This window comes from Neomonachus schauinslandi, chromosome 14, assembly GCF_002201575.2.
Source record: "Neomonachus schauinslandi chromosome 14, ASM220157v2, whole genome shotgun sequence".
NCBI classification, from domain to species: Eukaryota; Metazoa; Chordata; class Mammalia; order Carnivora; family Phocidae; genus Neomonachus; species Neomonachus schauinslandi.
In genome coordinates, this window is record NC_058416.1 from 81,927,426 (window position 1) to 81,943,120 (window position 15,695).

The 15,695-nt window shown below is 60.1% G+C and overlaps 1 protein-coding gene across 1 annotated transcript; it reads left to right on the forward strand.

The window, feature by feature from the left end:
* The first annotated feature begins 5,501 nt into the window (after window positions 1-5,501).
* LHX5 (LIM homeobox 5) lies at window positions 5,502-13,930 on the forward strand. The gene is made up of 5 exons (XM_021698671.1): window positions 5,502-5,674; window positions 7,710-7,933; window positions 8,659-8,936; window positions 9,630-9,795; window positions 13,563-13,930. The coding sequence occupies exons 1-5, from the start codon at window positions 5,502-5,504 to the stop codon at window positions 13,928-13,930; spliced, it is 1,209 nt and encodes a 402-aa protein (XP_021554346.1).
* Window positions 13,931-15,695: the final 1,765 nt, after the last annotated feature.

Here is a 15,695-nt window from a genome sequence, read left to right on the forward strand (position 1 = left end):
AGGAAGGAAGGAAGGAAGGAAGGAAGGAAGGAAGGAAGGAAGGAAGGTGGGTGAGCGGGCAGGCCGGAGGGAAGGAGGGAGGGAGGGAGGGAGGGAGGGAGGAAGGAAGGAAGGAAGGAAGGAAGGAAGGAAGGAAGGAAGGAAAGAAGGAAACAGGGATTCCCTGCCTTTTTGATTAAACGTTCCAGGTCGGGCCTGCCCAGTTAACGAGACCGTTAATTAAGCCGTGCGCAATTCAACTGACAGGAAGGCCCTGCACCCCGCGGAGATGTTCTGGAAACCAAGCAGTCCAAGGCAGAGCGCAAGGGGCACACCGGACTTATCGCCCCTGTCTTTCAGGGTTCCGCCTATGCCCCGGCACTCTTGGGGACGCCCAGGCCCAGATACTTTCTCTGCCTGGACTCAGGGCTGCCCCCAGGTGGCCGCCCCCTCGGGGCTCCCGGAAGGCTCATCCACCCCCATATTCCTTCTGCGTCCCTGCGCGATACCTAGGCCTGAGCCCGAGCCCTGACCCACGCATCACGCCCCACCCGCGTCCACCCAGGCGAGCCAGGGCGCACACGTTCTGGGCGTCATCGGACAAAGTCGAACTCCTGAGGACAGGGGCTGGGGACCTGGCCTGCCGGTTCGGCTCTCTGGGTCTCGCCGGAGCGCCAAACCAGCCGCTCTTCTCCGGCCTCCGGGCGGCAGGGCCTAGCCTCCACGCTCGCTCCTACTCGGGGGCCGACTCCGCGCGGTGGCGGGCAGTGCGCGGCGGCGCGGCGGGACGCTGAGTGTGTGTGCGCGGCGCGGCCTATATTTACACCCCAAACAAAATAATTACACTTTTGTCGGAGGGAGAAAGCCAGTGATTAGGCGCGGGCTCTTTGCGGCAAAACAGTTTCTCAGTGGTACACCAGTATAATTTTTCACGGCTGGCTGAAATCAAAGAGGGGAGGTAATGAATCCGGCGAGCAATTTAAATTTACAATTTGTAACGCTGCCGCCGCCGCGCAGACCCGGCCGAGAGCGCAGCTCTGAGGCGCTCGCTGCGTTTGTTTAATGTTAAAGCCGCGCTGGCTCTTGGGGGCGGGGTGGTGGGGGGGGAGTTGAGGAGAATGCGTTTGGCTGGGGGGTTGGAGGGAGGTAATGATCGAAGTCGGGAGAGGACCCGCTGCGCCGCCCAAAATACCACGCGGAGGAGAGGACGAGGGGCGCACCCCTCGGGTTTCCTCAGAGCGCGCGTTCCCCAAGAAAGCAAGCCACTCCGGCCCATTCAAAGGGAGGGGATGCCTTCAGAGGGGCGAAGGGAGATACTCTGGCCGCCAGAAAAGCCCTCACGTTCCTGCTGGGCTGCAGAACCACCACCACCACCCCCCACCCCGGGCAAGAGAGTTTCCAGTGAGGAGTAGGGAGGTGCAACTGAAAATTCTCTTTAGCCTGAGGGGTAGGTCAGCTCCAGATGCCCCGAAGAGTCCCCATTCCGGCCGCTGCCCTGCGTGCGGGGCTGGAGAAGACAAGAAAGACGCCCCCCAAGCCCCAGCTCAGCGCGCCTCAAAACTCCCACCCCGGGCGGGTGTGTGCCTCTTCGCCGGTAATTAATTACCGAACTCAAGGGGGAATATGCAAACCGCATATTACTAACTCTACAGGGCTTAAGTGATTGGAAACAGATTATTATCTTGTTTGTCTTTTGTCTGTTTTACTTATCCCGCCGCCGTCTGTCGAGTTGTAATGTTGATACTCTTTAGTCTAGGAGGAAGATTTTTATATAGTAAATTCCATCAACATCTTGTATAAGTGACATTGCGTCTCCATGCATTACCCTGTTAAGACACAAGCGGTTTATTAGTTACATATAGGAGGGGATTTCGCTGCCTGGTCGCCATCTGTTAGCGCTGTTAGGGCGGGATAATTCGTCTAATTGTTGGTCTGCTGGCGTTTTTCGGATGCTGCACGCCCTGGAAGGTGGAGGGCTGGCAAAGGCCAAGCAGGCCTTCCTGCAGCGGGGCTGGGACATGGAGGTTTTGGACTGGGGCTGGGCTGGGCTGAGGCTCCCAGGGCGACTTCAGGGGGGGCTGTGACCTGGACAGGATGGGTGAACTCAGCTATAGGAGGCAGAAGGCCAGCCCGGAGCTTCTGGAAGCAGAGCCCTCATCTCCTGCAACCCAGCATTCAGCACCCGTACAACATCCAGGCTCGGGAAGAACCAGAGCTGCTCTCTGAAACTGTCCCCAACTCCTGCTACCTCCCTGGCTTGGTACCACACCTGCTAGGGCCTGGCTGTGCCTTGGCATTTAAGCACACCCGGGAGGTGGGGGTGGGTGGACTTGTCCCACATGGAACCCAGTACACAGCCCCCAGCAGCCAGGCAGGGTTGGCAAAGCCAGGGCTGGGAAGACACAGCAACCTGGCTCTCTCGGGGAGGACCGGGGTGGGGGGGTGTTAGAGGAGGGCGGGGAGGAGCACCTAGTGCAGAGCAGGGGGGAGGCTGTCAGATGGGGGCTTTTAATGACTGTATGTGAGTCTTTCAGCACCCCGATAGCTGTATGGTGCACGATGAGAATTGTTCATTGCAGCGTTGAGCCGGGTGCTGGGTTTGGACGCCCAGCAGAGAGGCAGAGGGAGGGAAATAAAAACAGTGAAATCAAGAAGGAAAGTGATGGAGAAACAGAGGGAAAGGGAAATAGAAAGAGAACAGAGGCTGAACATTAGAAAGAAAAGGAGACAGAAAGGAAAACAGACGTGCAGAGAACGCGGGAGAGAGAAACCCCCGTGAAACAAAGGGCGAGTAGGCAACCCAATTAGCCTCCACTTGCAGCCTTGTACCTCTCTCCTCCTGCATTCTTGGTTCTCTCGGACCCTGCCCCACTGGGGCTCAGGGCTCCCAGTGCCCCAGGAGGGCAGAGCCAGGTGCTTGAGAAACCGCGGTTTCATTTGGGGGCTCTTGGACCTCTCCCAGCTGGGCCTGGAGGACCAGGCGAGATGCAGTCAGCTTGTGCCTGGCTGAGCCAGGCTCTAACCAGCCACACTGCTACACTATGTGGTGTAGACACCTGTCCCTGGGCAAGCCAGAGGATGGAATAACAGCACCATCAGGCAGAAGCTACCCGATTTGGGGACTTCTTTTCAGAAGCCCAGCTGTGGGTCAGTGTCCCACTTGGTGACCAGCATTTGTCAATTTCCTGTCCCCAGCCAGATCACCTCCCCTAGAGACTGTGGGGGACAGCACTAGGCCTAGACAGGAACAGAGAGAGAAGTAAGCATCTCTGTGCCTCCAACAAATGCCCCATTACAGGCATCCAGAAATCCTGCCCCTGTCAAATCCACAAAGGTAATTGTGGAGTACACACACAACATACCCCCCAAAACCTCCAGGAGTCACATAAACAAAAACACTGCTATCCCATGCAGGCACACAAACACAGATCCACAAAATTCTGCACTCACAAACACACTCAACCCAGCTCAGTCACATCCACACGGGATCTCAAGCATGCACACGGTCACCCACACACAAACACACACATTCAGATTTTTTTTAAGTCCACTTATACATCAATGCTAGTACACACGTACACAATAATTGTACACAGAGGCACACCACTCACGCATGCAAACACCCTCACATTCGAGTGTCCAAAAGTAAGCATACATGCCTATACACAGACCAACAAAAATAAGAGTACACAGACAAATACACAACAGGACTATACACAAATACAAACACACAAATTCACACCAAAAAAGACACATACCAAAATGTACTCACATGATTGATTACTATCTATAAACAGAGGTAAAAATGCAATTCTCAAACAGCAAATACACACTAACAAACTCAGTAAATGCACCCAAACACACATTCACAGCCAAGGCTTGGCACAAACACACTTCTCTGGCTCCCACCCAGGGCCGACCTATCCGGTCAGCGGACAGCCGAGACTTGAGACTTTCCGTGAGCGGGATGGAAAAACCCTGCGGAGCCTTCCAGGCTTCCCAAACTTGGAGTGCCCCTTCGCCAGGTGGGCCCCTTGGGAAAGGAGGCCTGGCTTCTCCCTCCGTCCCCCAGACCCCCATCTCCCTCTTCACACACACCTGCGAGTACTCCCACACACACGTTCCCCAGACCCTCAGCTCCCCAGCGATGAGCCGCTGTTCCTGCGTCCTACGGAGATTGGAACTTGGACACACAGCCCGCGCGCGCCGCCTGGGTAAGCAGTGCCCACGCAATCTCTAGCGTTCCTCGCGTCGGCAGTGCGACCCACTCACCAGGGCGCCCTGACTGGCTGACCCGGGATCTGGAAGGTGCGTCGAGGAAAGGAGAGACGTGGTGAACACCACCTCTGATCAGGCTTCAGAAAGACCCGTCTGCCCTGACCTCCTCCTCCCCACTTCTCCCCCAGAGCCCCGTGGGCCGCGCGCTCAGGCCTGAAACTCCGGGGTCCCGGACCAGGCCAGATGACACCCTCCCCCAACTTGGGCCTGGGCCTGCACGGGGAAAGAAAGACCCAAACGGCGCGGCTAGCTCTCACGCTCGCTTGCTCACGAGCTCTCTCGCGCTCTCCCGCGCCCTCGCTCTCTGTGTCCATGAGAAAGGCCGGGCTGGGCCCCAGCTCGGTGTATGACAAAAGAAGACGGCCCGGCTCTGGGAGCCCCGTGAACCGCGCTGTCCCAGCTCCAGGGCGCAGACCCCAGGGACGCGGGGATGAGGGAGTCTAATTTGAGCGGGCTGGACTAGGGAAGAAGAGGCGGACGTAGAGCGCGCTCCGGGCCTCGGGCAACTTCTGCAAGTTCCGGGGATGGCGAACGGGGCAGGGGTCCCTCTCCCACTAGGCCCTGGAATCCTGGCCCCCAGATACTGGTGAGAAGACAGAGGAAGGGAGATGCAGTTTTCAGATCGCGCGGCCCCCGCCCCCAACCCCAAACTGGAAGGTAAATACTTACTTAGCCTCCGAACCAGGTACAAGCTAATACTCAACAATACTGATGCCTTGTTTTTTTTGCTCTGTCCGGACCGCAACGCTGTAGCCAATTTAGATATGCTATAAATTTAAGAGGTTGCCATGGCCACCGCGCGCCCATTGGCCGCCGGGCCCCCTACGTGCCGCGCCACGTCACCAAATCTGAATAAGGATGCGCGAATTAGGCGGCGGCCAGACAAAGATGAGGATCGGGACCGCTTGAAAGTGGGGGAAAGTGCCGGCGCCTCCGCCACCGGGGAAAGCCGCTCCGCAGCGCCGAGGCCATTAGCCACCCAAGACACCTGGGGGAGCCCGGAACAAGCACTGGGGCGCGCGGCCCGGGGCATGAGGCTGTGAAAGCCACCGTTCCCCACCCCACCCCGGGCAGCCCAGCGCCAGGACAGCGATCACCCAAGGACTTGACCGGCTGAGTCTTGGTCCGGACCGGACTCGCCCGGCGGCGGCCGAGATAAGAGGCGGAGCGCAGCAGCGGGGCCCGGGGGCCCGAGGGCCGGGGGCCCAAAGGGAGGGCAGGGCGGCCCGAGCCGCCGGGGCGCTATGATGGTGCACTGTGCCGGCTGCGAGCGGCCCATCCTCGACCGCTTTCTGCTGAACGTGCTGGACCGCGCGTGGCACATCAAATGCGTTCAGTGCTGCGAGTGTAAGACCAACCTCTCGGAGAAGTGCTTCTCGCGCGAGGGCAAGCTCTACTGCAAAAATGACTTCTTCAGGTAAGAGGCCGCGCCGCCCTGCCGCCTGCGCGCCCGCCCTGCGCGCTCCGTTGGGGCGCCCGGGAAGGGGAGACCGCGAAACCAACCTCCTGGGCTCACAAGCTTAAATGGGAAGCGGGGCAGCCCGCTGCTCTCGTCCTGTCCTTGGTCCGGGAAAGCGCCCGAGCCCGGGCGGAGTAAGAAGAATGCTGCTTTGCTGGCTCTAGTTCGCTCCTCCAGGCCGGCTTGGAGCCGCGGTGGGGCAGGGCGGAGAAGCCCTGACAAACTTGCTCCCCACGCGTCTCTGCCCCTTCCCCGCAGCTGCGACCCCAGGGGGGAAGTTCAAGCCCGGTTCTGAGAGAGGAAGAATTTTTGCCTAAGTTAGGGGCTGCTGGAGGCTTCTCCCACCGGGCAGAGTGTGGGATCCCGGGGGGCTGACCTCCCGGCAGGCCAGGGCCCCAGAGCCCTCCTGGACAAACAGAAACTTCCCCAACTCCGAGGGGGCTCAGCCAGGAAGATCTCTTCTGATGATGGGGGGAGGGAACCTTCTCCTCCTTGCCCCCCCCCCCACCAACTCCTTACACATTTTCTCCTGTCTTGAAATGTACAAACGAAATCGAAGCTGAGAATCAGGACCTCCAGGGTCCAGTCTGCGATGTGTCACCTTCCCTTGCTGCCCATAGGGGCCCTCAGGTGAGCCAGGGCAGAGCACTTTTCTGGGCCTCAGTTTCCCAACCTGGGAAACACCAAGGGATAGCCTGGAAGGCTGTGGGTTTTCTGGCAGTTCAGCCCTGCCTGCTTCCGCCAGGCGCCCGGAGTCGGCTTTGTGCCTGTGAATTCCAGGCACCGAGGGAAGCGGGGCGTGATTAACACCGTGGAGAAAGGCTGCTCACCGGCCCGAACGGCTGGGCACTAGGTAATTTGAATAGGAGAAAATGTCAGCCACGGCTTTACACGTGTAAACTCCCTGGCTCCAGAGGCCTGAGGCCCCTAATGTGGCGATGCTTGCAAAGTGCCTAATGATTTTTGATAAGGTGCATATGGCCAATTACGCTGCCGGATAAGGCCAAAAGTGACTTATGGCTTCTAATGCCCTCACTACATCAACGTCACCCAAATTCGCCTTGTTTAGAGACATGGGTATGAGTAGATGTGGGGCCCCAAGGTGCTGGGCCCTCGCTCTCCCCCTCAACCTGCACCTCACCCCTCCCAGTGCTGGCCTGCACACCCATCTGGGGGAGGCTGGCCTTCTCCAAGCGCTCAAGGAAGAAAGAAAGGGATTTAGATCAAGAACTCGGGAAAGGGGGAATTTGAGAGATCCCGTGTACCGGCCTTGCAGGTTTAGGATTGCCTGCTGGTCACATTCTCCCGGCGCCTGCCAGGGCCGGACATTTTGGGGGGTTGGAGACTCAATCCCTGCTCCGGAGTCCACCGTTCCAAAGCCCTGCTGTCCACAGGGTCAACTAGCTCCCGCAGGTCCCAAAGTGGGGACTGGAAAGGCCTCTGGTGCTGGTGGCACTGGGAATCAGCAAAAGGTTCCTTCCCGCCTGCTCAGGTCCAGCTCAGGAGAGGAGCTCCCCACTCCATTGCTAGGATCTGCCAGCCAGGCCAAGTGGCCTTACCTGGGCCCCAGCAGACTGGACAGGATCCAGGAGGCAAAGCCAAGGAGTGGCCCAAACCCGGCTGGCCTGGCTTAAAATGTTAAAGAACTCAGACAGCCAAGTTTGCCTCAAGAAGTCCAGGCAGATCTGGCAGGGATGCAGGGAGCAACTTGGGGTGCTCTGGGTCTGTGCTTGGCTGAAGGCTGCACCCATTGCTCTAAACCTTGTGGAGGGTGAATAAACCCGAACAGGGCGTGACAGTCCCAGCCCCAAGAACAGCCCAGGACATTTGTCTCACCTCTCTCGCACTAGCCAGAGAGTACGGGATTGGGGTCTCATTTGACAGATGTGGAAATGGGGACCTCTCAGAGGCCAGGGTGGGTGGGAAGAGGTCAGGGGCTCAAGAGGACGGGACCCGCGCTGCTCCAAGGTGACAGGACATGTTGTGTGTGCAGGCGCTTCGGCACGAAGTGTGCGGGCTGTGCGCAAGGCATCTCGCCCAGCGACCTGGTGCGCAAGGCCCGCAGTAAAGTCTTCCACCTCAACTGCTTCACCTGCATGGTGTGCAACAAGCAGCTGTCCACAGGCGAGGAGCTCTACGTCATCGACGAGAACAAGTTCGTGTGCAAGGACGACTACCTGAGCTCCTCCAGCCTCAAGGAGGGCAGCCTCAACTCAGGTAGGCGGCCTCCTCCCCTCCCCAGCCTCAGGCCCTAAGACCCTCCGGCCGCAGCCAGCCTGGCACTCTCTACTTGGACGCTTGTGCGCATTCTGTGCCTGGCTCAGAGCTCTCCACTCCCATCGGGCATTTCTAGGGCAAATGGAAGGGCGGGGGCGTGGGGCTGGGGGGCTGGGGGGCTGGGGAAAGGGGATAGCATTTGGAGTCTGTCCTACAGGATACGACTACCAGCTCTTCCCCCCCTCTCCTTCTATTGAAGGGCCTTTTCCAAGTTGCCCTCCTCCCCCAATTTGGAGCCACACAATTCCCCCCCTTTCTGAGTCTTTTCAGCTCCTGGTAATTTCAGGCGGCACTGGGAGGACGGTAATTGGAGTTTGGAGGAAGGAGAGATGGGGGAGGAAGATCTGAGGCCCAGAGGGCATCTGTGGCCTCCTCACGTCCCCTCTCCACGGAGGCCTGGCTCCCCCAGAGGGCGTGCCTCCCCCTTACCCAAGCAGTAGCCGAAAAGAGCCGCGAGGGCTGGAGAAGGGTCCCTCCGTAGGCCCGGCCCCGCCTGGAGGGAGTGGGCGGGCGCCGGGCCCCTGGGGGAGGGGCTGTCGCGAGACTCGGAAGGGAACCGGGCGCGGATGGCGGGGGCCTGGGTCGGCGGGAACCGGCTACCCGACTGGAGAGACCTTGGGCCGCCGCCGACGCCGCTGTCCTCTTCCCGTTCCGTCCGCCCGCAGTGTCATCCTGTACGGACCGCAGTTTGTCCCCGGACCTCCAGGACCCGCTCCAGGACGATCCCAAGGAGACGGACAACTCGACGTCGTCGGACAAGGAGACAGCCAACAACGAGAATGAGGAGCAGAACTCGGGCACGAAGCGGCGCGGCCCGCGCACCACCATCAAAGCCAAGCAGCTGGAGACGCTCAAGGCCGCCTTTGCCGCCACGCCCAAGCCCACGCGCCACATCCGCGAACAGTTGGCACAGGAGACCGGCCTCAACATGCGCGTCATCCAGGTGCGGCCGGGCCCGGGTCACCCTTCCGCAGGCCGGCTGAGCCCGGCAGCCGGGGAGCTCAGAGGAGCCTCCCACCCAGCCTCCTTGGCTAACAGCGCGCCGAGTTCGGGTCGGCCGAAGGGCAGACTGTGCCCGACGTCAGGACCCGCTGGTCAGACTTCTAACCAAAAGATTCCGCATAGCCCTGCTGTCCTCCTGACGGTGCGATCTTGGGCGGGTCACTCATCCCTCGGAATCCCGCCCCCTCCCCGTTCAAAGAGAGTTTTAAGCCTCGCCGAGGTACCCCTCCTTTCCTCGCATTTTTCGGAGCAGAGAAAGGGGCAAGGTTCTTTCCGCGCCCCCCTCCCTGCGCCGGTGCGGCGGCAGACAGACAAACCGCCAGAACCCGGCTGGGGAGCCGAGGGGCCGGGACTAGAGCCGTGCCGGGCGGGAGGCCTTTATAAAGCCGTCAGGCCGAGGGCGGGCCGAGGACCAGGAAGCCCAAGTCTTTATGAGTCGCCCCACGGGTCCGCGAAATCCTTCACCCTTGGCTGGTTCTCCGAAGCCCCTCTCCACCTCTCCCGGCCTAATCCGCCCGGCCCCCGCCTCTGGGCAGTCTTGGTGCGCAGGAGGCTATAGGACCCAGAAGGGGCGGCCTGGGCAGGGAGGAGAAGGCACCCCGGACCTGAGCTCACAATTCCCGCCCTGTCCCAGGTGTGGTTCCAGAACCGGAGGTCCAAAGAACGCAGGATGAAACAGCTGAGCGCACTGGGCGCCCGGAGACACGCCTTCTTCCGGAGTCCGCGGCGCATGCGTCCGTTGGGCGGCCGCTTGGACGAGTCTGAGATGTTGGGGTCCACTCCGTACACCTACTACGGAGGTAAGGACCCACTCCCCACCCCGGAACGCTCTGCCCTACACCCGGGCCCGTTCGGTTCTGGGGACTGAGGACGCAGGGCCGGACGCCGGCACTGTTGGCCGCCAGGGATCCCTCCCTCCCTTTTACGCACGCGGAACAGACACAATCATGAACACAACAGACACACAGCAACAGACGGGCGCATGCTCATCCATAGATACCTCCTAGACACAAAATCAGACACATGGGTTCATTCACACATACAGTGGTACACACAGATAAACACACGCACCCACGCAGGACACACGGGTGCCACTCCCTTGGCACACACTGGAGTTCAGAGACCTCAGGGATACACATCTAGGCACATGATCACACACAACACACACAGGTGTATGCCACTCCCCAGATTCACTCACTGACAAACATACCCAAAGAGATTCACAGGCTCACACACTCCCAAGCATCATACCAAGGCGAGCACCGCAAATCCACAGGCATCCTGCCCCAGCCGGACACCCAGTCTTCTTGCTGCCCTTGCCCTGGGCGGCGTGGCGCACTTGGCACCAGCAGGAACACAGGCACTGGAGGGCAGCATGGGCAGTAGGGGTGGAGGGGTCAGAATCCATCCTGGGCCACCTGCTACCTAGTCAGCACCCCCTGTTCCGCAGCGGGGACTATGCGCTCAGCGTCTGGCACTGTGAGCCAGGATGCGGGCAGGTGCTCTGGACAGGACTCTCGCCCATTCTCCAGCCCCAAGCCCACCAGTGTTCATTGGGTTGGAGGCGCAAGAGTTGGGCCCACCCAGTCACCCACTCTCTGTCTTTAGGGCTGCAGGGGCAAGGAGCTGGAGTTTGCAGAGAGGCATTCTGCTGTTGGTGTTCCCCGGGCGCAAGCCTGGGGGAACTCTCCTCGCCGTCACTCCTTTTCTTCCTTCCCTCCTCTTTTCCTTCCTCCCTTGTCCCCTCACCCCTCCATTTCCCTCGTACTTGCTTGGCGACCCATTCCAACCCCCCACGACCATCCCACCTCCCTCACGCTGGCTTTTTGAGACCCCAGGTGCTCTAGGGAATCCACTCACTGTCCTGCACTTCCCCAACCTTTGGGCTCAAGGAAAACACCTCCCCCTTGTGTTTCTGAGCCTCGGAATTTGGAGAGCCCGTGGAGTGCCTGTGCCTGAGACTGATCTCTGCTGAGTTGTTCAATGCCACAGGCCTGGGCGGTGGGGGGTGGGGGGGTGGCGGCTAGTGGCCCAGTTTGGGGAGAGGTGACTTTTCTTAGAAACATGCATTTGGAGGCAATGCCGGCCAGCGACGGGTAGGGTAGGCGCCGCGCGGCACCCAGGCAGACCCAGGAAGGAAGGCTTCATTCAGTACATGGTCGACCTAGGAGGTTAGAACTTCAGGTCCGGCCAGCCCCCCCACCCGGCCCCGAAACTGTGGGCAAATCGCGCAGCTGTGCTTCTGGGGGAGAGACTCTGCGACGGCATGGCCCGGGTTGGGGGCTACGGACGCTGAGGGCAGCTCGGATGGTGGACGGGTCGGGCGGTCTTCAGCCACGAACTCTCCCTACCTATCTTTGCCTCGGTCCGCACACCATCTCCGCCCGACGCGGGGAGGTGGTGGGGCGGTGCATTCCGGAATTTCTCCCCGCCTGGGTAATTAAGCAAGGTTTCCCCGAGGACTGGTGCGCCCCCACCAATCCCGCCGCCTCCTCTACCCGCGCGTCTGCTGGATGGGGTGGCGGCCTGGACACGCGGGCCCCTCTTTCTCCGGAATGGGGGGGGCAGGATCCCCCAGCCCCAGGGAGGCAGCCCCGCCTAGTCCGCGCTGGGAGATCCGGGCGGCGGCGGCCGGCAGCGGGCGAGAAAGGGGCTGGGCGGCGGGGCCGGCGGCTCCCCGTGGGAGCGCGGACAAAGCCCCAGCTGCGGCTTTTGTGCCCTTTTCAGACGACGTTTGTTCCAATTACCTCCGGCCCGGCCGCCATATGGGCGGAGGCGGCGCGATCCGCGCGGGGGCCGCGGCCCTTGCTGGCTTGCCGGCTCGCTGCGGGCCGCGGCCGTCCCCCATCCCCGTCCCTTAGGGGCCCCAAATTCGCCGCTTCCAACCTTTCCCTTCACTTTCGGGGAGAATGGAATGAGTGGTTTTTAAAAAGTAATGGGCGACCGTTTTAGCTGTTGCTTAAACCGTTTACAAGCCGCGCCTCTGGGCACCCCCATTTGGAATGATTTCAGGGTTTGGAGAAAGAAGGGGGGCAGGCGGCAGGGGACGTCCAGAATTCGCCCTAGTGACTGAGACCCGAAGACCCAGTGTGGGGTGGGGGGTATTGCAGAGGAAACCCGGCTTGGGGGTGCGCTGGTTTTCCCGCCGCACAAAGCGGGTTATTGTCACTGGTGCCGGTGACAAGGTGCTCCTTTCCTGGGGTCCCACACCCCAAACTTTCACGAGGCCGACCTGGAAGAGGTCCCCGGGGAGGGGACTCTGGGAGGAGGTCAGCGAGTTGATGCAGAAACAGTTTATTGAGAATGGGTGGGCTTGTAACCTGGAGTCCCTGCGCCCCCTGATTTTGCGGGCAAAAATGTGATTTGTGCATTTTTCTGGAGAGAGCCCGTAGCTATTACCGGATTCTCAAAAGGACTCAGTGTCCCCAAATGTTTCAGAACCTGGGTGTCCTGGCAAACGCACGCTGAAGTGCCCGTGAAACGTTGGATGTGCGTGATCAGGCAGATGCCCTCCCTCCCTCAAGTCAGGTCTAGGGAGGCCCGTGCAAGTGGTCGGGCCCCCACATTCACCCAGAAGGTCGCAGGGCTGTAACTTGAGGGGGTGAAGGGCCGGCCAGGTCCGCGGGGTGCCTGCGGGGAAAGAGAGGGCACTCATCCCCCTTTCGAGCTCCAGTGCTGTAGCCATGTCCCCGGCCCAACTCGCCAGCCCCTCTCTGCTACTTGGGTGTGGGGTCCAGGTCTGGCTTCTTCCCCGCCAGGTGGCCGCCCCCCCACCACCACCATTTGGTACTCTGGTCTCTATCCACCCCAACATCGCTGCCCAGCTCTACTCCAGGCATCTCTGGCATCTCTGACTCATCTGGCGGGTCTGTGGGCCCCTCTGTCTCTCCTGACCTTTCATCTCGCCCCTGGTCTCGCCGGTTTTTACCGGTGTGTCTCTAACCACACGGCCGGTCTCATCTCTTTCTCTGTGCTTGTCCTAGACCATCGCCCTGGTCTCTCTCTGCCTTGGGCTTGGCACATCTGGGTCTCTCTTCTGACCTGAGTCTGGGGGCTCCCTGCTGAGTCCCCTCTTAACTCCCCTGTCACTCTGTTCTCTGCCGATCTCTCCCTGACCCTGTCTCTGCCTGTTTCCATGTCTCTGGCTCTCTGTGGATCTCGCCTCAGTTCTAAGACACAGTCTAGGATGCTTCACTGTCTGCGTGTCCACTACCACTGTCTCTCTCCATCTCTGTCTGTCGGGGAACCTCTGACTTTGGAGTCACAACATCTTTCTGTCTGTGTTTCTGTCTCTGAGTCCCTCCCTCTGGTCCGGCCATCTCTCCGGGTAGGTGTCTGGGACTTTGAGCACCTCTCATGGTCTCCCTCCCTGACACTGGCTCTGGGTCTGCGCCCTCCGCCGCCTCCGCCAGGCGCCCTGTCCCTTGGTCTCCGCGGGGCTCGCCAACCTGAGTCAGTGTCGCGCGATCCCCGCTGGGTCCGCCCGGGTCCCCTCCCGCGTTCCCGCGTCCCTCCCGGCGGGGCCGCCTCTGACCTCTCCCTATGTCCTCCTGGTCCCCTCCCGCAGACTACCAAGGCGACTACTACGCGCCCGGAGGCAACTATGACTTCTTCGCGCACGGCCCGCCGTCGCAGGCGCAGTCCCCGGCCGACTCGAGCTTCCTAGCCGCGTCGGGGCCCGGCTCGACGCCGCTGGGCGCGCTGGAGCCGCCGCTGGCCGGCCCGCACGCCGCCGACAACCCCAGGTTCACCGACATGATCTCGCACCCGGACACGCCGAGCCCCGAGCCGGGCCTGCCGGGCGCGCTGCACCCCCTGCCCGGCGAGGTGTTCAGCGGCGGGCCCAGCCCGCCCTTCCCCATGAGCGGCGCCAGCGGCTACAGCGGACCCCTGTCGCACCCCAACCCCGAGCTCAACGAGGCCGCCGTGTGGTAAGGCCGCCGGGCCGGGCCGCCCCCGGACGCAGCCGCCCGAACCGACACGCCGCCCTCAGGGCTTCCCTCCCGGGTCCGCACGCAGCGGCCGCGGCTCCTCGGCGGGGCGCGCGGGGGGCGCCCCCGGGTCCACCCCGGTACCCCCCCTCCCCCGGCCCGCTTGCCTACAGTCCCCCGGCGGCGCAGGCGGTGCTTGGGACCAAAGTCGATACCGCGGAGGGTCGAGAGATTTCAAGCACGCTCTAGACTTCCCCCGACCCCTACCACCGCCTCTTCGGACCAACAGAGGGTTGAGGCCAAGGGGCGGAGCTGATTTTCCCCCTCTCTGCAATCCGAGTGGCATTTGGGTAACCTTATTTCTCACTCTGCTTTCCCCGTCTTTAAAACGAGATGATAAGAAAAAGAGAGAGAGTGAAGGGAGAGCGAGGGAAGGGAGCAAAATGAGGAAGAGAGAAGATGGAGAGAGCGCCAGCCGGAGAGAGCACGGGAAGATGGAGAGAGAGCGAGAGAGGAGCGCGCTTGAGTGGGGGTGTCACCGGGAGGAGGACGGAGCCGCCTGCGCGCGGGCGCCCCCTGGTGGCCATACTTGAGGATCAAGGTCAGCTTTCTAGGAAGGGGGCGGTCCGGACCTCGCGGGCCCCGGGCCAGGCAACCCCCCCGCCCCCAACCCTTCCTTCCTTTGACATTTATTGTGAGCCCGGGGGTCCAGGCCAGACTGGAACATTTGCCCACCCTGCTCTCCCCTTGGGCAAGGCGCCAAGATTTCTGGGCTCAGGCCCACAGACCACCCTCCATGCCCGGGGCCAGGAGGCTGGGTCGTCAGGATGTACAGTATTATACTTTTTTGGAAGTCGAACGCTTCTAGTTTCCTTATTTTGTATAAAGAAGAAACAAATAAAGTATGTTTTTGTGTTTACTGTTTATTTATTGTACTCTAGTTATCTGGGGTTGGACATTTTTATATTTTTAAGAGGAGGGTGGGCAGAGTGAGGGAGGGGAGACAGAAAGAGGTTTACCTAAAAAAAAAAAACCGCAAAAAACAAAAAATCAACTTTTTTAAAGAAGAAAGATTAATAAAAAAAAATTTCTTTTTTCCCTCAGTGCTGTGTGGTTTTCTTTTGTGTGTGTGCCTGCCCCCAGAGTCCCTCCAAGTGAATAGAGTCCTACTTCTCTCTAGTTCACATGTCTCTCATAAAACAGACTTGATGGGTATAAAGCTACCTGGAGGGGGGTGCTTTTGAGAATCACTAGGAAATGAAAGTGGCTGCCATTTTTTTTTTTTTGACAGTCACTATGTGCGGGGCACAGTATGGCCCCGTGCTTTCTATAAAGACCACCATCTAACACAAGCCTACCCCGCACACAGTAGGTCTTCAAGATATTTGACCAACGAATGGTTGTGTGATGTGTTTGTCCCCGGGGTGTCAGAAGAACTCTAGCTTCCCTCCTAATGAGGCCTCGTGTCATTCCGGCGGGCTGGTAAGCTGACTCTAGTTATCTGCAAGGCTGTATTAGGGCAGAAGGACCCCAGGGAGGGCAAAGCTGATGTAGTCTGCAACTCCAATGGAAGGAATGCTGGTACCATGGGGTAAATCAGTGTGATGGAAAGAGTGTTAGATGAGATTTGGGAGGCTTGAGCCACTACCGGAAGACAAGGCCTGTCTCCTTACTTGCAAAAATGGGGATGGGAGGGAGGGCTTCCTACCTTCCCTTCCAACTCGGACACTGTAGGGATAGAAAAGCAGATGAGGGAGATAAAAATAAAT